Below are 24,867 nucleotides of genomic sequence, written 5' to 3' on the forward strand. Positions count from 1 at the left end.
TGCCTCATCCACTGAATGTCTGTTCTACTGAATCTTGCACATTCTTATTATTTTACTTCTTGTGATTCTCTCTGCTATTTCCAAGATTCTTATTGGATATTCTTTGTATGATAGATCCCCTCGGATATCTAGTTCTTCCAAAGGTAGTTGTTCCTCGGGTACTCTCAAACATTTCTTAAGTTGCTGACACATGGAAGACATCATGAACACCTGAGAGCTGCTCTGGTAATTCTAGCTGGTAAGCAACTTCTCCTCTCCCATTGATGATCTTGAATGGTCCCACATACCTGGATGACAACTTTCCCTTGGTATGAAATCTCTTAACTCCTTTCATAGGTAAAACTTTGATATAAACAAAGTCACCAATTTCAAACACCAAATCTCTTCTCCTCGTGTCCGCATGGCTTTTCTGTCGAGACTGTGCAACCTTCAAGTTTTGCCTTATTGTTTGCACTTGTTTTTCTACCAGTTGCAAAACATCTAGTCCAAAGACTTGACTTTCCCCCGTTTGATTCCAAAACAATGGGGTTCTGCACTTCCTGCCATATAATGCCTCAAATGGTGCCATCTTAAGACTCTTTTGGTAGCTATTATTATAGGAGAATTTGGCATAAGGTAAACTCTTATCCCGACTTGTCCCATACTACAGAGCATAAGCTCTTAGCATATCCTCTAAGATCTGATTTGTTCTCTCGGTCTGTCCATCTGTTTGAGGATGGTAAGCTGAACTAAAGTTCAACTTCATATCCATGGACTCATGTAATTTCTACCAAAAATGTGATGTGAACTGTGTACCCCTATCCAAAACAATCTTCTTTGGTACTCCATGTAAACATACAATCCTTTCCATATATAACTCTACTAACTTTGCACCTGAATTGGTTGCCTTTGCCAGAATGAAATGTGCCACTTTAGTCAGACGGTCTACAATCACCCAGATAGAGTCAAATCCTCTCTATGTACGGGGTAATCCAACTATAAAGTCCATTCCAACTTCTTCCCATTTCCACTCGGGTATCTTCATAGGCTGTAGCAAACCTGCTGGCCTCTGATGTTCTGCTTTTACTCTTTGGCACGTGTCACATATGGCCACATGTTCAGCTACATCTCTCTTTAGTCCATACCACTAGTATCTCTCTTTAAGATCAAGATACATTTTAGTACTTCCTGGGTGTATGAATAGGCTGAGTCATGATCTTCCCTCAAGATAGACTCCCTAATAGATTTCACTTCTAGGCACACAAATCCTTTTGCCAGACCATACTAGTCCCTTGATCATCCATGTAGAATCCTAGGGCCTTACCAATCACTATACGTTCCTGTAATATCCTTGATCCTCTCATCATTCAACTATCCCTTACTGAATCTCTTGTTCCAGAGTAGGTTCTACCTCTAACTCCATGGTGTTGGCCACAATACCCAAATTTAGGTATTTGAACTCCTCAGCACAACTCTTCAGGTAGTTGAGTTGTATAGGCCATGTTCACATAACTCCTTCTACTCAAGGCATCTGCTACAACATTAGCCTTTCTTCGGGTGATAGTGTATATCCAAATCATAATCCTTGATTAACTCTAGCCATCTGCGTTGCCTCAGATTTAGATCTGACTATGTGAATATGTACTTCAAACTCTTATGATCTGTATAAATCTCACACTTATGACCAATCAAGTAATGCCTCCAAATCTTGAGAACATGCACCACAGCTGCTAATTCCAGATCATGAGTCGGATAATTTAACTCATGTTTTCTCAGCTGTATGGATGCATAGGCAACAACTCTGCCTTCTTGCATAAGAACACCACCTAGACCTTGCCATGAGGCATCATAATAGATAGAGAAGCTTTTAGTGAGATTAGGTAAGATAAGCACTTGGGGCAGAAGTCAGTCTCTTCTTCAACTCCTCAAAACTGTCCTAACATTGCTTAGTCCATACAAATTTGGCATTCTTCTCTAACAAAGCAGTCATGGGCTTGGCTAACTTAGAAAATCCCTCAATGAATCTCCTATAGTACCCAACCATACCCAGAAAACTATGAATCTCACTAACATCCTTAGGTGGCTTCCAACTCAACACATCTCTAACCTTCTTGGGATCCACTACTACTCCTCCATTAGAGATTATGTGATCAAGGAAAGATACTTCTTTTAGCCAGAACTCACATTTGCTAAACTTGGCATAAAGCTGATGTTCTCTAAGCTTCTGCAATACCAATCTCAAATGTTCTTCATGTTCTTCTTCATTCTTAGAGTACACTAATATGTCATCAATGAACATGACAACAAACTTGTCGAGGTACTCCATGAACACTTTGTTCATCAGATACATGAAGTAAGCATGTGCATTTGTCAGACCAAAAGACAAGATTGTGAACTCATACAGTCCATATCGGGTCACAAAAGTAGTTTTGGGGATGTCAGTACATCTTATCCTCAACTGATGGTATCCAAATCGAAGGTTGATCTTGGAAAACACACAAGCCCCTTTCAATTGGTCAAATAGGTCATCAATTCTAGGCAGTGGGTACTTGTTCTTAATTGTGACCTCATTAAGTGACCTGTAATCTATGCACATCCTCTGTGTACCATCCTTCTTTTCTACAAATAGTACTGGTGCACCCTAAGGTGAAGAACTAGGTTGAACATAACCCTTATCTAACAATTCCCTTAATTGTTTCTTAAGTTCTGCTAATTCATTCATTCCCATTCTATAGGGTCTCTTAGCTATGGGTGTAGTTCCAGGTAAAAGTTCAATTATAAACTCGATGTCTCGTTCAGGTGGCATACCTGGCAATTCCTTAGGGAAGACATCTGGGTACTCATTTTCTATCCTTATATCTTCTAAGGTTATGCCCTCCAACTGATTAACCCGATAGATTTCTACAGCTGACTAAGTTGCCACATACACAACTTCCTCTCCAGATGAAGTGATAAGATTCACAGAACTATTGCCACAATTAATAACTACTTTCTGCAACCTTAACCAATCCATACCCAATATGACGTCAATACCGGTGGAGTTTATGACTACAAGATTTGCTTGAAATTTTACCCCCCTTATGCTGAGACTAGCAGCTAAGCATATCGACTCTGCTTTCATTACCCCTCCAGGTGAGCTTACTAACATGTGTTTCTTCATAACACTTACTGGAATACCATGCTTCTTTATGAATGTATATGCTATGAAGGAATGCGAAGCACCAGAATCAAAAAGTACTGTAGCTGAGTTTGAGTTGAACGGAAACATACCGATCACCACATCTGGTGCCTCCTGAGCTATTTCAGCAGTCACGTGGTTCACCTTTCCCCAAACATAATTCTACTGCGAGTTAGCCGTCCTCTTGGGGCATATGTTGGAGTAATGTCCTGGCTCTCCACAATTGAAGCATTTATTATCATTAACTACATTTGGCACTTTTGGTGCGCTATTCCTCTGTGGAGCATTGGGGGCATTGTTCCTCATAGGTACATTGTTGGGCTGCTGCTGGCGCTAAGCTGGTGCTTTGTACTGCTGCTACTGTCGCTGTGCACGCTGGGGTTGTTGGTTTCGGTTGGGACCTGTCTAACCTTGATAGCGCTGCTGAGGTTGAGCTGGTTGAGGGTTGGCATGGAAGCAAGAGTTGCTCCTAGATTGCTATCCTTGAAATTTCCTCTTTTTGTCCTCCATCTGGTGGCGCTTGTTCTCGATCGCTAAAGCCTTGTCCACCAACTGCTGGAAGTTAGCAAAAGTGTGAGACAACAACTGGTACTGGAGACCATCATTCAAGCCCTCCATAAACAGCTCCTGCCTCTTTCTGTCCTCATCTACCTCAGTCAGTGCATACCATGACAATTGTATGAACTTGTCACAATATTCAGCAATGGTCATGCTCCCCTGCTTGAGAGCCAAGAACTCCTTCTTTAGCTTCATTAGTCCTACAGGCACGTGGTGAGTGCGAAAGGCACTATGGAACTCAGCCCAAGCGATGGGATTAGCTTCGGTACGGCCAAAGTAGAATGAGCCCACCAATCTAGAGCAGCTCCTTGCAACTGTCCAGAAGCATATAAAATCTTCTCCTTATCATCACACTGAGCAATCTCTAGTTGTCTCTCAATGGCACGTAGCCAGTCGTCAGCCTAGAGTGAGTTGGCAGAGTGCTTGAATACAGGTGGGTGTCCTTTCAGGAACTCTCCCCTCTTATCTTTGGCATGAGGGGGTGCATTCCCATTCTCTTGCCCCATGTTCTGCATATTCTGGGCCATCTGCTGAAGCAACTGTGTCTGCATCATCATTAGTTGCTCCATGGTGACTGGGGGTGGTGGTGGCAGTTCCTTGCCTCCCTGGTTGTTCCTCCTGGTGTTTATCATCTATAGATGCATCATATAAGTCTCACATGTCTAAGCATATAACTCTTAAAAGATACTGGTGTAACAAGAGTAGGTGTAGACAAGAGATATATGTAGGGTATACAAGAGGATATTTGTTCTAAACTTTTCCGGCAAGTTGGACAACAATAGTTCAGTAAAACGAGCATATCTCACTCATGTTTATCATTTGATTGCATATTTTACCTTTCTGGAAAGCTTATGAAATTATATACAACTTTCATTCAGAACACTTTTCCATATTCTGACGTTTACTTAGTCAAATACAGACAACAAGCAGTACTGTTCCAAAATTCTGACAGCGCAGAACCCTCAACTTACAACAGCTGTATCTCACAATTTATAATAGGTATTAAGGTGATTCTAGATCCAAAAGAAAGATGTTGAAGTATACTTATCTCCATAAAAAATTCATGATCATTGGACATCTAGATTATGAGATATGAACTGATAAAGACAGACTGCTCCAAATGATACAGAATGGACAGCATGATAAAACGAAACCCAACTATTTATTCATAATATCCTTAAACCTTAAGCTTAACTAAATGACCGTGGACATGCCCACAAGTCATCACAATCATATCAAAGATCCAAATCAAACATTATTCATAATGATAAACATCCAACCATGCAACTAACACTTGTCCAACCATTAAAAGAAACTAAACACTCTCTCGCGTAACTACGCGTGTTTATTACATATTTTTAAGACTCTCCTATGGATACGGGTCGACATTGGTCCTGGTGCTAGGGTCTCCAAACTCTCCTATATTCCTCGGGGGTGACTGAGTAGGTACTCCTAGCTCTTCCACATCTGAACCTCCTAGCTACTGCTTCAGTGTAGTGTTTTCACGGGCCAGCTGCATGTAGGCCTTCCCCATGACATCGAGCTCGTCTAGGGTCTAATCCAAGTCGGTGTTGATCTCAGCCAAGCACAACAAGGTAGGCCTCAGCCTCAGGGTTGCCTCTCCAAGTGGTGCAGCGATGTTGCATGTAGACTATTCGCTTCGACGGCGGGGAAGATAGCGGTCGTCCTCCCAGGCGATGTCGTCGAAGTGGCGGTTGTGGTTGACCATCAACGCCTGTCGAGCTACATCCCTGATGATGGCCGCATGTGTGAGCCATGCAGTGGTGGCACGGTGGATGTAGCGCATCCGAGTCCCCTCTCAGATGTACACTTCTATCTCCCAGAAGCTGGTGTAGTCGGGGTGGGTCCAATGCTCCGTCCTGTACTGAACAGTGCCTCCGGGGTGGTAGCGTTGTACAAGTGCGAGAAGCCTAGGGTGGTAGTAAGCATCACCCTCCAAGTCGTAGTGGATCTTCGTGGTCCATCCCTAAGCCAACAGTGCATTGTGATCATCATCACTGTCATCACCCCCATTTCCACCGTCTCCTCCATCATCACCACCATCTCCACCGTCATCACCTCCATCAGCATCAGAATCATCAGAGTCATCTCCATTGTCGGGGTCACCAGCTCCCTCCTAGCCACCTTGTTCATGCTCCTCCATAGGATCATCCTCAGACTCCTCTATCTCAATGGGCTCCTCAAACATGGGCCCCTCTTCTATTTCTTCATCCATTGGATCCTCCAGCAAGTCCTCCAGAGGTTCCCCCATGAGCACCTCCATAGGCGGTTCCTCCTCCTAGTTCCTAAGAGCATCCACCAGATGTGCTGAGACATGCTTGCCCAATGTGAACCTGGTCCTCCTGGTGGGCATCAGGATGGTCCTCTTGCGTGGGGTCTGCTTGGTATGGGCCATCTACAAGAATGAAAAGGTTGAGTATTAGAACAAAATTATTTTTGGCAACAGATAAAGAATAGAATATAAGCAAAATTTTTATAGCAAATTAAAGGTAGTAAAATAAAGATAATGTGATCCTAAAAACATCCATTTCTAACTAGGTTGTTCGTCCTACAGTCAGTTGTAGCTCTGATACCAATTTGTCGCACCCAATTTTGCATAGCAAAACCAAGTACTCATATATGTGCGCCCAGGATGTCCAAACACACACATATATCACAAATTGCAATAGTATCAAAGTAAAGTACTTATTACATCACATATCTCATCATAAAGTTAATACAAAGTTTGCTCAAAGGCAATATTATTACAATCACAGCGGAATAACTAGCCCAACTGCCACAGGGACTCCAACTGGTGAACAGTCTCCCTAGTAGTCCTAGGACATCCTCCAGAAAACTCTTCATATGCATTATCTGTTACCCATCTGGGATTTTCATTAGATGTAAAGCAAGTGTAAGCTCACCATGCTTAGGCAAGTATATCAAAGGGATCTATGAGGCTCAAAGAGGCTTGACACTGTTTGACCGTGGTTCGCAATTTTAGTTGATCATTTTTTTGGCATCCTGATTCACTACTTTAATGAACAGTCCCAATTTCCAAGTGATATCAAAGTATAGTCATGTTTATCTCAATTCCCAACCATCCATCATCCACAGTAACCACTAATCTCGAAGGATCTAGACCGCTCGTATCCGTGAGCATGGCTGTTATAATAGGTTACTTATTTCTACAAAAATTGTATAACTTTACCCACCGAGCCATGATTCCCAATGCCGGGGTTCGCGAGACCCACTACACCTCTTCCTAGGAAGTGTGGCAGAGTTTTACTATGAAACCCTTAGCTAGTTGCACTAACAGGTCATAGCTACAAAGGAATGGCACGCGTGGGCATCGTAGCACGGTGCACACCCTAACAGAAAAAGGAAAGATACCCTCTTACCCCTTACTGGAGCTACAGACGAGCTAGTACAATCTAGTTAACAGGTTAAAGTTAGAGCCATGTGACACTCAGGTTGTATGGTCCCTCCTGGGTTGCCGCTTCTAGATTAAGTCCTTAGGGAGAGGCACTAGAGTACTCAACCCCATACTCTAGCCCCTATCTGTTGCTAAAAAGCTCCATTTTATCACATTGCATATAGCCTTTAATCATGTTTCACAATTATTTTATGTTAAGCGCTGCAACATCTATCCAAAATGCCTACCCAATAATCCTAGGTATCAAGGATATGTGGTACAAGGAATCATCTAGGTAAAGTCCTTAAAGGCATTTCAATTTAAACACATGCATGAATGTAAGTGGTAATAGTTATAGGTAACAAGGGGCCTTTGGTACGCTTGCCTTCCACAAAGTCATCCTGGGAGTACTGCTGATCCTACTGGCGGTCCTCAGTCACCTCAAATGGCTCACCCTCTAATCGTGATCCAATCATCAATCAAGCATTATACCAATCATTACATGCATACAAGATAGACTTCCATTAGAACAGTACACCAAATAGTGAAAACATAAGTTGAAAAGCTTACAAATCTATTCTACGCATTGCTATGAACACGTGAGCGAAAGAATCACTCAAATCAGACTTAAAACATGAAAGTTATGCATGAAATAAGATGTAATGGCATTTCTATAAATAAACTGAACCTATTTTTGAATTAAAACAATTAAAAATATAAATTCTCATGGTTATAGGACTGCGGGTACTAAATCTGGAAAGTACAGGGGCCAAACCGAATAAAAACAGGGCCGAAAAATAATTACTTTGAATTAGAATGGACTACGGGTTGATTCTGAGAAAACCGAAGGGCCTTTCTAAAAAATGCGCGCGGCTATCTGCGGTTTGGTCCTGGCTGTTGACTGGGCGGCCACGTGGCGGCTTCTGGTAGGCGCGGTGCACCACGCATGCGTGGGCGCGTTGACGTGGGTGTGCTGACGCAGCTCTATGGATCGAGTCCACAGCCCACGGTGGACCAAAACGATATGGGCTAATCTAGGCCGCTCCTTTACAATCTGATGGTGCAGGCGTTTATGGGGGCAGCAGGTCACCAGGGAAGAAAGACCTAATGGCGGCGCCATGGCCGGTGATGGCTGGGGTTCATCGGTACGGCGTTCCAGGGCGTGAAACCAAGAATGGAGGGTACTGGGAGGATGGGAAGCTCACCGGGAGTCGGTTGGGGGCGTTCTCGGTGTTTAGGATGGGCTCTAGAGGCTTGGTCGATAGCAGCAGAGCTCTGGAGAGAGAAGTACATGCAGGTGAGGTTCAATCCAAGGAAGTCATGACCAAATTCACAAGAGGGAGGTACCTACGGGCGCGGGAGGTCACGACGGAGCTTCAAGTGGCGTCGGCATCGAGCTTCGTGGTGTGGGCAAGGGAAAGCTACGGCGGCGGTGGTTCTCGGCTGCGAGCAGAGGATGGGAGAGGAGGCGGGGCTCGGCTTGGAGTTTTATAGGCTGGATGGTGGGGGAAATAAGGAAGGGAAGCGGGGAAATCAGGTGGGATTGGCCGCCTGCCATAAGCGGGCGATGATGGTGGCTTTCCGTGCATGGCCACGCCATCAGCGACCAAAGAAAGGAAAGTGCCAGGCGGTGAAGAACAGAAAGGCTGAGGAAGAAGAAAGGAAAGAAGAAGAAAGGTGCTGACAGGTGGGTCCTGCGGGACAGTGAGGGAAGAAAAACGGTTCACGGCGTGCGAGCGATGAAGGCCGAGCTAGCGGGCACTATGGGCCAGGGCGCCAAGTTGGGCCTCGCGCGGTGCGTGTGCTAGAGAGGGCCGGTGCAGCAGGCTAGGCCGCGTGCGGTGCTGTTGTGGGCCAGTGCGAGCAAGTGTGGGGCAGGCCGCCAAGTGGGCTTGGTGCGCCTGGCTAGGCCACGTGCGGTAGCAGGCTAGCTTGGGAAAAGAAAGGGGGAAGGGGCTGGGCTAGTTCGGTTGGGCTGAAAAGGGAAGAAAATGAGTTTTTCAAAATCAAATCATTTTCCAATTCTATTTCCTCTATTTTCAATTTTAAGCCAAATTCAAATGGGATTTGAATTCAACTTCAAATCATCTAACCCTGCACTCAATCAAAACCAATATGCTTTAGCATGAATGCAACAAACAAGTTTCTAAACCTTATAGTTTATTTTATTTATCTAATATTTATTATTTGGCCTAAGTTAAAAATACCTAGAAAATGTATTAAAGGATAAGAATAAATTGCTAATTTGTAGTAGAATTTTTGGGTGTTATAGGAGAACTCACAGATTTGTTCGTGAATCCAGAGTGCAATGTCGAACTGGAGGCCACCCAACGTAGATAAGGCGGTGCTGGCCACCTTCACCGAGAAGGGGCTGCTCCCATCGAAGGAGGTGGTGCATTGGAGGGCTCCTATGCCAAGGGAAGCTGTTCCACGACCTCAAGCTGATGAGATTGTCTCCTTCCTTGCCTTCCATGAGCACGGGGTAGGATATCCCACGCACTAGTTCTTATGCAGGCTCCTCAATGAGTGGGGCCTAGAACTGCAACACCTCAATCCAACTAGGGTGCTACACATTGCTAGTTTTGTCACCATCTACGAGGCCTTCCTCAACATGGAGCCGCACATGGACCTCTTCCGGTGGATCTTTACCGGGTGAGCCTTGTTGGAGGGGAAGCCACCTAGAACCACGCTAGTTGGGGGCTTCACCTTGCAGAAGAAGCCAAGGCCGTCGGGCTCCTACCCCATGTACTCCCCCTACGACTCTAATCGGGGGTGGCATGGAGAGTGGTTCTACATTAGGAACCCAGCGGAGGTGCCATTCCCACCGTTCATCAGAAGAAGGCTAGAGAGCTAGTCATGGGGTCCCTCCAGTCAGCAGAACAAGCTGGAGGTCATCGAGGCAGAGCTTCAGAAGCTAGTGCAGCACAACCTCAATGGGCTGCAGGTGTTCCACATCTTCTTCCGCCATTGAGTCGCCCTATTGGTGAAGAGGAGGTGGCCAATGTGGCCCTACTCTAGCCCAATGGATCCCGACCGCGTGTCACCAGAGAAGTCTGCAAAGGACGAAGTCACTCAATCATGTGCTGCAGCTGAGGGACAAAGAGTCCCTTGAAGGAAAGCCTAGACCTCTTCATGCCGCAAAGCTATCCAATCTGGTATGCTCCCTTGTTCTTATTCTGTGTACTTTTCCCTCTTGCTCTCCTGTATTTTGACTTCAAGTCATCCATTTTGTAGGGACTCGTGGGTTACAAGTCTTGGCTGCATCTTCTGAGGGGGCTGAAGGGTGCAGCTCGGCAAGCCACTCTAAAAGAGGCAGCAATTGCCAAAAAGAAGAAGAGAGCTGAGATGGCCTAAAGAAGGTTCGAGAAGGAGAAGGAGATCGGTCGGCGGGTCTAGGCGGGTGAAAATAGGAGCGACATGGAGGCAGAGCTTGAGTTGGAGGAGCCCATGGAGATGGGTGGTGATGCGAGCACCTCCAAGGATGAAGGAGATAGGGGCATCATCATGGCCTCAGTGGAGAACCATGAGCCTACGGTCACATCCGTCGATGGTGGGCAGGATATAGATAGGCATGGTGATGTTACCGTGTTAAGGAAGCGTGCCGTGAGCTTGGATGCTGCCATCGTGCAAGAGGCAAAGTGGGTGCAGTCACCGCGCCCTTCGGAGGTATCGTTGGCTTCACACCCCCTGCTCTAAGCATGGAGGGGCATGCTGGCCGATCGGAATAGCGTGCTCGTACCCCCATATCTTTGGGGTCGGTGCGTGCCCATGACCCACAATGGGGAGATGCCCTATCAGTTACTCTGGTGGGTGCGCCACGGGCCGGCAGTCACGGCCATTCGTGGAATGATCGAGAACCGACCGGGTCGACTCCTCCCTTGGCTGATATGAGGGGGCGTGGGTCGCGACCTATGATTGGTCCTCATCTGGTGGGTTCGTCGCTAGCGGGTCGAGGCTTCAGGGCCCTGCCGCTTTCGTCCAGGTATGCGTCTATGTTCCTTTTTAATCTCATAGTTGACTTTTTTGAGCACGACTAACCAATACTTTTTTTACAGTGGCTAAGGACTGATAGGACTTGGCATCGCCCTGCCTCCCATGTGGGAGGAGTAGAGGCCCAGCCTATAGCGAGTCACGATGAGTGACAGGGAAAGTAGATTGGCGGCGGTGCGACCATCCCTTCTAGGGGTTGTGCCCTCCCGACCAGTCACGAGTATGGTGGCAGTAGCGGTGGCGGTGAAGGTGGCGATCCCCGTGGTGATGATGAAGGTTGGGTTAGAGGTGACCCTTGCGATCCCTCCCCCCAACAGCCACGATGGAAGAGAGGAGGGAAATCAGGCTCCCTACCTCGCCCGGTGGAGGAACACACGGCTCGCCCTCCTGGTTAGAGCTGGAGGGGTCAGGAGGAGACATGGCTAGGCTAGAGGTAGAACATCTACCGACTGGCCATGGAGTTGAGATAGTGGAGATCCCCTGCTCCAGTGAGGCAGGCACTAGGGTGGAGCCACCAGCCATCTCACCATCGCAGGAGTTGGCGATGGTCCAGTCATCACACGATATTGGGGCGGCTAGATCTTTGAATGGGCTAGGGGTAACCCATGAGCTGGTGTGGCCCTACCCTAGTGACCTAAGGAAGGCTTGGTTCATCCTTCGCGATGAGGAGGAGGTGGGGCTCTGGCACATGCTTGAGGAGAGAGGACTATCAATGGAGTCCGATCTCGCCCAAACCAAGGCGAGGCTCTAGGAGGCCTTGGAGCGGGTTGAGCTTGTCCATTAGGCAGTCTTAGTTTATCTACCATGCGTTGCAGAGGTAAGCTTTCTACATTTTTAGCATTTGTCCTTGACTCCTTGGTCTTTCATTGGTTGTTTCAGCATGTTTGCTTTCTCGTTTTACAAGAGTTAGAGGCAACGTCGATCCACAAATCTTGTTTCCTTTAGGAGGAACATGGATGGGTGGAGCAAGAAGCCATGATGTCATGGTGGGTCAATGAGCTTGAGTGCCAGCTAGAATCCACCTACCGCGAGTCCCAAGACTAGGTGGCCAAGGCGATAGGACCATGGGCGGCGAAATTGCTCATGGCAGAATGGGCGACTACTGCTGAGCAAGGACTTGACGCAGTGAAGGTCCACCTAGCGGAGACTAAGGTGGTGCTCTAGAAGTCCTTGGAGGCTCTAGAGACATAGTGGAAGGCCTAGTTGGAGGCTGATCAAGAAGTGCTCGCACTCCAGGGGCAGGTACTTGGGGCAGAGGAGTTGAATGCTCGACTACTTGAGAAGGTGACCCGGCAGGAGGAAGGACTCTCCATCCTTGAAAACACCTGCCTTGGTATGTACCTATTCCGCCTTTGGTTGATGCCTTGGTTTTTCCTTTCCTTTGCTTATGAACTTGTCATCCTTTTTCTAGAATTGGGCATAAAAATTAGTTCTCTGGAGCAGGAGCTGGAGACAACCAAGGCGGTGATCGGTCGGAGCATGGAGGTGCTAGCCAAGTCCCTTGAAGAGCGATGTGCTCTCGAGGTGGTTGTTTCTGAGGTGTTCGAGTCAGCGCCGAGCACCAGCATGCCCGCCGTCCAGCTGGCAGAGGTCTCAAATGAAGTTCAGGCGCTTATCTCCGACGGCATGTTCTATGGGACATCAGGGGTGCTGACCTTATTGGCGATGGACCACCCGGATTTGGACTTCCCCACCATCTATAGAGGGTACGCCGATGGCTAGAGCGTGGATGCCATCCTTGCGCTTGGGGAGAGCTTGGTACCATACGCACAGATGGTTACCGAGCAAGTCTTCACGTAGTGGGTGTTGGAGTCTCGCCATGTGAACGTGGCTGAAGGCGTGCATCAAGATGATGTCTTCTAGCCTACGGATAGAGTGGAGACTGAGTCAGGAGCTAGTGTCGTCCCACCTCTGACCGAGCCAAATGTCGTCCCATCGGAAGGTGAGCAGCCCTTATCCTCGTCGACCGAGCCATCAGCCGATGCCACCGGGCAGCCATAATAGAATTTAGAGTAGAAACAGTTAGTATATGTAAAGGATAAGTTTGTGGGGGAGCCCTCATGTGGACAATTTTTTGTATTCATGAATACTTCAGTTTCATTTTTGTGATGGAATCACTCGTAAGGGGAAGCTTGTCCCATCCGTCGTTGTTTTCACCCTAGCATAGCTTTGTTTTTTATCCTTTCTTTTTCGCACCTGCCCGTTTGACCCATAGGCTACAACCTTAAGAACTCGGGCATGGCCCGCATGGCTCAGCTGCTCATAACCATAGGTCATGGCAGGGTGTGATCGGTCAGGAGTTTAAAACATAAGTTACGTAGGGTAAATAAATGAATGGACTACCCTTTTGTTTGGGTGAAAAGTATTACTATATGATAGTAAAAAAGAGGGGTGGTATCGCACCCTTGTGGAGCCCTCGAGCAACCTAGGCCAAGAGTGTTTGAGCTGGGGTGCTTGTAGGAGCAAACGTTGAATGAAAAAAGCGGTAAGACCGAGTTTTAGGGGAAGAAATGACAAACAGTTCGATGTTCCATATGTTAGTGAGAACATTGCCATTGTCGTCCTTCAGTCAGTAGGTGCCTGGTCGGATCATCTCGATCACCATATAGGATCTTTCCCATGGTGGAGAGAGTTTATGTTTCTCTTTGGTTGATTGGGTTCTTCAGAGCATGAGGTCTCTGACCTCGAGGATCCTCCCTCTGATTTTTCTTTCATGGTACCTGTAGAGAGTTTGCTGGTAGCGAGCAGAGCAGAAGATGGTCATCTCACGAGCCTCCTCGAGTAGGTCTATCATGTCCTGCTGAGCCTCCGTGGCTTGGTCCTGGTCGAATGCCTTCACTCTTGGGGCGTTGTGGTCGAAGGGCAACACTGCTTTAGCTCCATAGGTTAGGAAGAAAGGTGTGAATCCTGTGGATCAGTTTGGGGTCATTCTTAGGCTCTAGAGGATCACTAGGATCTCTACAACCCATCGCCTGATATACTTATTGAGTTGGTTGAAGATGTGTGGCTTGAGTCCTTAGAGGATCATGCCATTGGCCCGCTCGACCTGACTGTTAGTACGTGGATGTCCGACCGAGACCCAGTCGATCCTGATGCCATATCCATCACAGAAGTCTAGGAACTTCTTCTCGATGAAGTTAGTTCTATGGTTAATGATGATACAGTTAGGAACACCAAAACAGTAGATGATGTCATGGAAGAACTTGATCACCTCTTCTGAGTGAATGTTGATGATGGGCTTCACCTCTATCCATTTGGTGAATTTGTCCACTGCTACGAGTAGGTGAGTGAAGCCACCCTAGCCCTTTTTGAGGGGTCTAACCATGTCAAGGCCCCAGACCACAAATGGCTAGGTGATGGGGATAGTTTGAAGCTCCTGTGCTAGCAAATGAGTTTGTCGAGCGTAGATCTAGCATCCCTTACACCTGCGGACGACCTCCTCTGCCTCTCATAGCATAGTGGGCCAATAAAAACCTTGTCGAAAGGCTTTTCTGACCAGTTACCATGGGGCCATGTGATGTCCATAGATTTTGGCATGGACCTCATGGAGGAGCTGTTTCCCTCGGTCGGTAGGGACGCACTTCATGAGTACTCCTAATGGACTTCGCTTGTAAAGTTTGCTACCGAATGCAACGAATGTCTTAGCGCATCAAGCAATTCATCGCGCTTCAGTCCTTTCTGGTGGGAGTATCTCCTCAAGGAGGTAGGCAAGTAGTGGTGTTCTCCAGTCAGTTTGATCGAGTGCCACCACGGTGACATTGGTGGGCGACGTCGGCATGGAGGCACTAAGGTTGGAGCCCCTGGGTGCCAGGTTGGTGCCGGAGTGTGTCTAAATCAGACCTTCTAGGATGTGGGCAGACGGCTCGCGAAGGTCGTTGATGAAGACCTGATTCGAAGACGGAACCCGCATAACAACCAATTTTGTGAGAAAATCGACGGCATCATTGTCCTTTTGGGGGACATGATGTAGCTCAATCCTCAGAAATTTGTCCTTGAGCTTGCGCACCTCCTAATAGTATGCTGCCATTAGGGGGCTTTTGCAAGAGGACTCCTTCATGACCTGGTCGACGGCCAACTCTGAGTCATTGCGGATGTATAGCCACATAGCGCTGAGCTCAATGGCGATGCGTAGTCCATTGATGAGGGCCTCGTATTCCATGGCATTGTTTGAGGCCGAAAGGTAGAGATGAATCATGTAGGGGAGCCTGCTCCCATCTGGGGAGATCCAAACCACTCTAGCCCTCGAGCCAGATGCCATCACCAACCCATCGAAGTACATCGTCCAATACTTGTGGGAGACATCTGGGGTCGGGAGCTAGACCTCTATCCATTCGGCGACAAAGTCCACGAGAGCCTAAGACTTTATAGCAGTGTGGGGGATGTACCTAATGTCGTGGACCATTAGTTCGAGTGCCCACTTGGAGATGCATCCCGCGGCGTCGTGGTTGTGGACGATGTCTCCTAGCAGGAATGAAGTGACGACCATGACTTCGTTGTTGGTGAAGTAGTGTAGGAGCTTCCAGGTCACTATCAGCACGGTGTATAGAAGTTTCTACACCTAGGGGTACCAAACCTTGGCATTGGTGAGTACCTCACCGATGAAGTATACGGGTCACTGGACCTTCAGGTGGTGTCCTGGTTCCTCCCTTTCGACGACTAGGATGGTGCTCACCACATGAAGCAACGAGGATTGGGGCCGACGTCAGTGACATTTTGAGGCTTTCCAAAGACTATTGTGCTTCCTCAGTCCAAACGAATGCATCTGTCTTTTTGAGAAGCTTGTAGAGAGGTCCCTCACTTGCCTAGCCAGGAGATGAACTGACTCAGGGCGGCCAAATAGACAGTGAGCTTTTGTACTCCCTTGACGTTGTGTATAGGGCCCATGTCGGAGATGGCCATGATTTTTTAGGGTTGGCCTCGATACCGTGTTCGGACATGATGTATCCAAGCAGCTTCCCCTTTGGAACCCCAAAAACACATTTTTTGGGATTCAATTTGATGTTGAACCTTCGGAGGTTCATGAACGTTGCATCCAAGTTCGCGATCGAGTCGCAAGCTTGAGCCATTTTGACCACTATGTCATCAACATAGATGGTGATTATTGATTTTGGCCGCTCGACTTGGTTAGGCTGGTCGAGTGGGTCAATTTGGTCGATGAAGCATTGCTGCATGCACCATTGATAGGTGGCACCAGCGTTCTTCAGACAAAAGGCATAGTTTTTTAGCAGTATGAACCATACGAGGTGATGAATGAAGTTGCGAGCTAGTCAGACTCTTTCATCGTGATCTAGTGGTAGCCTAAGTAGGCATCCAGAAAGGAGAGAATTTTGCATCCTGAGGTGGAGTCGACTATCTGGTCTATGCGTGTTAAAGGAAAATGGTCATTCAGACATGCCTTGTTGAGGCCAGTATAATCAACGCACATTCTCCATTTCTCGGTATTCTTTTTAATGAGAATAGGATTGGCAAGCTAGTCGAAGTGGTATACCTCCTTGATGAACCCAACTGCCAGGACTCCTTTCCTATGGCCCTATGCCTCTCATCATCAAAGCAACATAGACATTGCTTGGTAGGCTTTGAGCTTGGGACGATGTGTAATGCATGCTCGGTGACTTCCCGCAGTATGCCCGGCATGTCAGAAGGTTTCCATGCAAAGACATTGTGATTGGCGCATAGAAATTCGGTGAGCTCACATTCCTATTTGGCCAGGAGTTTGGCCCTGATCCGCACCATCTTGGTTGGGTTGGTGGGGTCGATCCCCACTATCTTAGTTTCCTCGATTGGGCGGAAGGCAGTCGAGGAGGTTGCTTGTTGCAGACTAGGACTACTGGAGTCGATGAATTTTTGAGCTAAGGGAGCTCGGCTGAGTTGATGATGGTAGTGGCAAGCTCGTAATGCTCACGGTCGCACATGCAGGCATGCAAAATGGTGCTACCCACAGTGATGACGCCGTTTGGTCCCAGCATCTTCAACTTGAGGTAGGTGTAGTTGGGGATCGCCATGAACTTGGCATAGCATGGCCACCACAAGATGGCATGGTAGGACCCTAGGAAGTCCACCACCTCGAAGGTGAGGACCTCCAAGCGGAAGTTGGCTCGGTCGCCAAACATGACGGGCAGGTCGATCTACCCTAGCGGGTATGCCTGTGTCCCTAGGATCATGCCGTGGAAGGGAGAGCTCACTGTGTGGAGCTCCGACTAGGGGATGCGCATGGCATCGAGGGTGTCAACATAGAGAATGTTGAGGCCGCTGCCTCCATCCATCAGCACCTTGGTGAGGCGCTTTTTGCAGATAATGGGGTCGACGACGAGCAGGTAGCGACCTGGTCTAGCAATGTGGGAAGGATGGTCCCTCTAATCAAAAGTGATCAGAGATTCTAACTAGCTAAGGACAGAGGGGATGGCCATTTCAGCGATACATGCCTCTTTGTAGCGCACTTTGTGCTGGCACTAAGAGTAGATGGCATCGGATCCCCCGAAGACCATGAGGTATTCCTCAGGATCAACAAAGCTGTCCCCATCCTTGCCCATCACTCCTCCCTTCTTGGCCGCTGCCTCCTTGCCTTTTCCCTCTTTCGGTCCGCCAGCCTATCACAGAAAGTGCTTGAGGAGTTCGCAGTCCTTGTAGAGGTGCTTGACGGGGTAGGCATGGTTGGTGCATGGGCTCTCCATGAGCTTGTTGAAGTGGTTGGGCTAGCCCTACTAGGGCTGCTTGCTCGCATGATTGGCCATGGCAACCAAAGCAGAGTTGGCCGGTCGGTGCCGATTCTTCTTGTTCTTTTTGCCCCTTTGCGTGTAGGGGCCCTCATCTTGGTCCTCATGCTTGGCCTTGCCCTTATCCTAGCCTCCACTAAAGACCTCTCTGACCGCCTCCTCGTCGGAGGTGTGGTTCATGGCGACATCGAGTAGGTCACAGGTGGTACAGGGATTCAGACAGCCGAGCTTGTGGATCAAGGACTCATAGGTTGTCTTGGAGTGGAACGCGCTGATGATGTCCGCATCGACGACATTAGGAAGGGAGTTGTATCATTTTGAGAACCTATGGATGTAATCCCATAGGGACTCATTGGGCTCCTGTTGGTAGCTCTAGAGGTCCCAGTAATTCCTAGGACGGACATACATCCCCTGGAAATTCCTGATGAAGATCCTCTTGAGATCTGCCCAGTCGCTGATTCTATCAGGTGGGAGGAATTCGAGCCATGCTCGAACATGCTCCCCCATGTAGATGGTGAGGTATTGAATGATGAAGTGGTCATCATCCACCCCTCCATCTCGGTAGGCGAGCCAAAAGTCTTTGAGCCATATACCGAGATTCGTTTCGCCGGTGTATTTGGCGATGTTGGTAGGTGCTCGAAGGCGCTGTGGGAACGACGCTTTCTAGATGCGACGGCCAAAGGCCCATGGTCCTAGGCCGTCTGGGCTAGGACTCTGGTCGTCTAGTCGGCGACCATGCCTAGGGTGTGTTTCCCTATTCCCCTCGATGGTTCGGCCGAGGCCCATGCTGCCTGCTCTCACCGCCCCATGATGGACGTCATCATGACGCCGGGCTTGACACCGATTGTTGATGATGCTGCGACCGTCTTGGTTCAGCCCATGCCATTCACACATAGGTGGTCTGTGTGGAGCGGGCGCTGGGTCTGGCCGTGGTGCAGCTGTGGCCTCTTGTTCCACACCCAGCAACTGTAGTAATGAGCAGATGGAGCAGTTTGACTAGTGCACCCCTATTCCCCTAGTGGGGAGAGAGGCCACGAGTCGGTGTCATGACACGGAGCTCTCTGCCTGTTGGACGGCGATGATTTCCACCAGCGTCCGGAGGTTCCGGTGGATTGCTTGCTCTTGGGGGTCATCAGGCTCGGGAAGGCCATGCAGAAGCATCACCGCTATGGTGATGTTCTGGCCAGCTCGAGCGAACTGTGGGGGATCATTTCCTCTGTCCATGATGTTGCGCTGGACCTAGCGGGCATGACCCCGGGTGCCACTCGCCGGGTTACACATGCGTGGCGCAGCGTGCTGCGCTGAGTACGCCGTTGCAGGTGGCGGCTGGCTCTGCCGCCTTTGTCGTAACTCCTCACCGTGCTCCTGTGCACACGCGAGGGCCTCCGCAAGAGGGTCTGGATGGGTGTGTGTCTGTAGAGACTCCGCTATCATAGGTGGCTGTCCCGAAGCATCCGCCATAGCGCACTCTAGAGCTGTCACTTTCAACCTCGTCATCCATGAGGTTGTGGAAAGAGGCAGGAGCATAGCCTGCCATCCCCACGAATTTAGATGTGAGAGGGGGCGGTGTCAGCATTTTTCAGAGCCCCCACGCGTACGCATCTATGGGGGAGTGAGGCCGTAGGGGACCCGATCGCACGGCGGTTGCGGTAAGGACAATGGAGTCCCTTCGGAGAGTCAGCAGAAAATATTAAATAGAGAGTAAAGAACAAAATGTATGTTACTCATAGTGGGGTTTGTGCCCTGTGTGGGCTCAGAGCGGAGCGTAGGTGTCTCATTGTTGAGGTCACCGGGTGGCCCGGATCCGATGGAGGGCGCTCCTCCTCCGATGGGCGCCGGGACAAGTGCCTCCTTGCAGAGGCGAAGCACACCACGCTGGTCAGCGATGAAGTCTAGGCTTCCAAAGAGGAAGGTCTAGGATAGCTCAAAGACAGGAGGAACCTACATCCCAATAGGTTGGAGCATAGGAAACTCCAGCGATCCGAAGTGAATCGTATCGCTTGAGCCCGTCATGACAAAGATGGCAGAAAGGTGGGCCATCCGATGACCAAAAACATGAACATATGGCGTCCTCCCCACGGATGGCGCCAACTATCGGTGAAAAAAGTGATCGACAAGTAAATATTTGTAGTTTTGCCGTATGTTGTGATCGGATGTGGCCTAGCACTCAATGACACATGGTTTATACTAGTTTAGGCAACGTGCCCTACGTCCAATTTGAGTTGGTCTATGACTTTATTCCTGAGCACAGGTGCTTGAAGTTTGCTGTGGGGTTACAAACGAGTGGGAGTAAGAACAGGGGTGTTAAAGGTCCGGTGAGGCTCTGGACCAAAGGGCCAAGAGTGATGGGAGCTCCTACGTGTGCTAAGTATTGGAACGTATGCTCTGTGTAGCTTTAGAGTTCTAGAGCCGTGAAGCTATTGGAGTGCTCAGAATATCTAAAGCTTTGCAGAGAAAGAGAGTCAAAATCAACCTCCTTTTAGGAGAGAGTGCATCCTTTTTTATAGATGAAGGGGATGGCCTTACAAGTTAGGAGAGAGAGAAAGAGAGAGTGTGTGTTTCCTAGTCTTGTTGCCCACACCGTTGGGTACAAGAAAGTTTATCGGCACCCACAATACTGTTGACGCCCAGATGCATGTGGCAGGCTCCATCGTGTTCTCCTGGTATGGCAAATGTCGACGCCTACCATACTGTATGACAATTGTCGATGCCCACAACACTGATTGTGTTCTGACATGTCTAAAAGGTTGCAAAGCACCCTTCTAGCATGGCCTGGCAGCACTATCCTATAGGTGTGTAGGGTACGGTCCTTGGTATTGCAGTTCACTTGAGCGCCTTGCCTTATCTGCTCCGCCTGTTTCTTGGGTCCTTACCGAGCGGGCGTCCCCGGTTGGTCGATCCCAGTCGGCTCCGACCGTGCCGATCGAAGAAGGGCTATAAGCAGAGGTTCGGTGTGTTCCCAGTCGGAAAAGCAAGTCAGGGTCGGAAGCGAGCGTCGTCCTCTCCTTGGCCAGGCCTTGCGATCGGAAAAAGCGGGTCAGAAGCGAGTGTCATTCCCTCCTTGGCTAGGTCTTTTGGTCAGAGACTAGATCGCTCTTCTGGCCTATCGTTAGGTATCTGGGCCGGCCCAGGAGTCATGTGTCGTTGTAATGCCGTCTGCTAGGCCGAGTTTTTGCTGAGAAGCGGGCCCATCGGGGACCCTAGGTTTATGAACCCGATAAAATGTGAATGACATTCACTAGAATTTTTGTCAAATGTGAAGCACTTTTACTGGCACACAACCCGTAGTTGCATTCTTTTTCTAGAAATAGGGAGTACCTTTGTTAAGAGGCAGTGTAGTTAGGGTGGTGTTTAAATCTAGGTGCTAAAGTTTAGGGGGGTCACATCGGGTGTCATATGGGCGTGTTCGGATAGTAATAATAAAATAAGTTATAGAAGTCCTCAATACTTCGCAAGACGAATTTATTAAGCCTGATTAATCCCTCATTAGCACATGTTACTGAAGCTTACTGTAGCACAACATTGTCAAATCATGGACTAATTAGGCTTAAAAAATTTGTGTCGTAAATTAGTCGCAATCTGTGCAATTATTTATTTTTAATACTCTGTGCATGTGTCAAATATCCGATAGGATAGGGACTAAATTTTAGGAGGAGAATCTAGGCCTAAGTGTTGTGACATTTGGTTGCCGGCAACTTTATTATGTCGATTATGCCAGGTTACTTTCTGTTTGGCACTACAGAGGTTGCAGCTTAGTACGGTGATACTTTGTTCCTTTTGGCAATTCGTTTCAAACTTCCCTTTCGAAGAAGCTGCTCGCAAACGTGCTATTTGGTTCATGATTTCTGGGCCGTGATCACTTGAGATTGGTTCAGCTCATCGAAAAATGAGATTTACTCTCTTTTTTTCATGTAAGGAAGCCTCTTAAAAAGTTAAGGTGATTAGATGTGACCGGCCGGTGACAGTGAGATGACGAGGATATCAAGCTGAGGATATTCTAGGAAAAATAAATGGAATCAAACAAATAGTGGAAGTGATAGGACGTGGACGTCCATCCCGTCGGGACGTCGCACACGGACCAGCCGGCCCAATAAATCTCGCAGCCCAATAAATCTTGCATCTGCCCGCTTCCGCTCACGCTACTCCTGCTTCTCTGCCGCCCGTGCCCTCTTCCGTTGCACCTGCCAATCGCCCCGCGCTGCTCCTGCTCCTCCGCCGTCCACCCCGTTGCTCCTACCACTGCTCCGCACACCAGCCCCACTGCTCTTGCTGCTGCTCCACCGCCCACGCCCGCTGCGCCTGCTCTGCCACTCGCCCGGCCCGGCAACACCGACAGACACCACCAGCACAAGGAAAAGCGTCAGGACTTGGCGCGGAAGCCCTCAGGCCTCGCCTGCTGCTACGACTATGGTGCCCCGATGTAGACAGTCGAGGAGGTCGCACTGGGATATGATGCATGTTGCAAGCTCACATTTTAAATGTTTTAGATATTTTAGAGATATGTTGCAAGCGTTTCATACGGATGTTGCAAAAGTAGATTGGATGTTGCATATATTGCAATGGTTGTACATATATGTTGCAAGAGTCTGTCTCCAATGTTTCATCTATTTTTCAGACGTATGTTGCAAGTGTGTTTATTTAGACGTTGCATATGTTTTTACACATATATTGCAAGTGTTTTATCTGGATATTTTGTATGTTTGCAATGGTTTTCAAGTGTTTTTAAAGTGTTTTTGCAAATGTTTCATATGTATGTTTCTAGTGTTTCAACTGTCTTTTTTTATGTTGCAAGTGTTGCATCCAAATGTTTCAAAAGCAGATCGGGTGTTCCACATGGAATACACGTGGGAAGCTAGAGGGGACGCGAGCGGTCGCTGCGGGCGCATGGCGTGGCCAACGTTCGGTGGCGTGGGCCCCGGCTTGGCCGCTAGACGTAGGTGTAGGCAAGCAATGCTCAGCCGGCGTGCGCCCATGCGCGGACACGGAAAAATGGATTGTAGCCGTGGGCGTACGGACGTCCGAACGCTAGTAGTTTCGAATAAATAATTTTCATACTAGTAGTTTCAACTTCTTATCTGAATCTATGACACATGGATTTTATTGTCTTTCTAGGAAACATCAACTGGAGTCAAAATAAGTACAAGTACAAGGCAATACAATAATGAGTAAATTGCACATGATCAATCCAATGTCGCTAATGATTTTTGTGTGGCATTGAGTGATGCTCCAATCCCTCCATCTTGGCTAGATTTTGTCTTCAGATAACCCACTATATGCATCTGAAAGCATCTAGGCCTCTAATTAGGTTTCAGTGATTAATGACTACACAAGATTACTGAGACTAACGTGTGTTTTGTAGAGACGTTATAAGTTAGGTCATGGTAATGGTGTTTGATTGGGCACTTATGGTATTCACGCGTAGTAGAATGGTGTCAAGTTTGATGGCAAAAAGAAGAAATTCTTCACTAGTAGTAGAAGGAAGCCCATCTATAAAATGGATTGCTATAATTATGGAGATCTTGACCATCTAGCTCATCAATGCCCCAAACCCAAGAAAGACAAGTTCAAGAAGAAGCACAAGGGCAAGAAAAATGACTCAAGTGATGATGATGAAGACAAGAAGAAGAACAAGCCATACAAAAAGAAGGATGGCAAGAAGGAGTATCACAAGAAGAATGGCAAGGCTTACATTGTTGGTGAATGGCTCACAGACATTGAATCATCAAGTGGCTCATCCAATGATGAAAGTGACAAGGAGAAGGAGAAGGTGGCTGCTCTTGTGATTGGTTCTTCACTATCTCCACCGCCACCACCGCCATCATCCTCTACACACCTATGCCTCATGGTCAAGGGTGAACGAAAGGTACAAAGTGATGATGATAGTAGTGGTGATAACAATGCTAGTGGTGATGAGAATGATAGTGATAGTGATGAATAATTTGAATCACCTTCTTATGATGATCTTGTCAAATTGCTAAACCAATACACTAAAATCATTAGAAAGACAAGAGCTAAAAATGAGAAGCTAGAACTTGAGAATGATTCACTCATAGCAAAGTATGACATAGCCAAAAAAGCTAGTGGTGAGCTTAGAGAAGAAAATAAAATTGTGTCATGCAAGCTCAAGGAGCTTAGAGAAAAACATGATAAACTTGAGGGGATACACAATGAGCTCATCACTAGTTACAATTTGCTAAATGAAGAGTACACTAATCTCAAGATTAATTATGATAATCTTGTTTTTTCTCATGAGTTTTTATCCACTAAGCCACATGATGCTACTAACAATGTTGTTAAGATTGATATAGCCACATCATGTGATGACTTAATTATTGAGAGCATTGAGCAAAGTTCTAGTAGCAAAGGCAAAAAAGTGGTTGAGTCTGACAACTTTGATGACTATGTCAAGCTCAAGAATGAGAATGAAAAGCTCAAGAAGGATCTTGAAAAGTTATCAACCACCAACACAATTGTGATAGAGAACCTTGACAATGATCATAATATGGCTCTTGAGAATGAGATGCTTAGAGAAGAAAACAAGAGGCTCAAGTTGGAGAAGGATCTTGAGAAGCTATCAACTCATGATGAACTTAGAGAAGAGAACAAGAGACTAAAGTTGGAGAAGGAACATCTCAAGACCGGTTTGAGAAAGTTCACAAGTGGCCAATACCTTCAAAGTGAGCTAATAATGAACACTGTGATGAAGATGGATAGAAGTGGTATTGGATTCTTAGCAAATCAATAGAAGAAAGCTCAAGCTCAACATCAACAACAATACAAGTCAAAGCCTAAGCCAAAAAGGTGCTTTAAGTGTGGACAAGAAGGTCACTTTGCTCATGAGTGTGAAACTCCACCACCACAACCCTTGCCCAAGCATGCTAGACCCTTTGCTTTTAGTGCTCAGTACATGCTTGGAAAGGATTCTAGTGGAAAGATGAAAGTCATGTTCTTAGGTCCACCCAACATGAATAGGCCTAAGCAAATTTGGGTTGCTAAGTCACTAGTTGAGAAAGTCAAGGGCCCTCATCAAGTTT

The 24,867-nt window shown here is 47.6% G+C and overlaps 1 protein-coding gene across 1 annotated transcript; it reads left to right on the forward strand.

Moving 5' to 3' along the window:
* The first annotated feature begins 10,547 nt into the window (after nt 1–10,547).
* Nucleotides 10,548–24,578, forward strand: LOC136515736 (filament-like plant protein 1). Its single transcript, XM_066509246.1, has 4 exons — nt 10,548–10,796; nt 12,357–12,453; nt 12,532–12,826; nt 23,834–24,578. The coding sequence occupies exons 1-4, from the start codon at nt 10,548–10,550 to the stop codon at nt 24,576–24,578; spliced, it is 1,386 nt and encodes a 461-aa protein (XP_066365343.1).
* The last annotated feature ends 289 nt before the right edge of the window (nt 24,579–24,867 follow it).

This window comes from Miscanthus floridulus, chromosome 17 (genome assembly GCF_019320115.1).
Source record: "Miscanthus floridulus cultivar M001 chromosome 17, ASM1932011v1, whole genome shotgun sequence".
NCBI classification, from domain to species: Eukaryota; Viridiplantae; Streptophyta; class Magnoliopsida; order Poales; family Poaceae; genus Miscanthus; species Miscanthus floridulus.

What these genes read in the sequence shown, in the direction of transcription:
- LOC136515736 (XM_066509246.1), top strand. Translation starts at nt 10,548, where the DNA reads ATGGAGGCAGAGCTTGAGTTGGAGGAGCCCATGGAGATGGGTGGTGAT. An exon ending in CCTTGAAAACACCTGCCTTG is followed by an intron (nt 12,454 to 12,531) that starts GTATGTACCTAT and finishes TCCTTTTTCTAG; the next exon opens with AATTGGGCATAAAAATTAGT. An exon ending in TTCCCCACCATCTATAGAGG is followed by an intron (nt 12,827 to 23,833) that starts GTACGCCGATGG and finishes TAAAATCATTAG; the next exon opens with AAAGACAAGAGCTAAAAATG.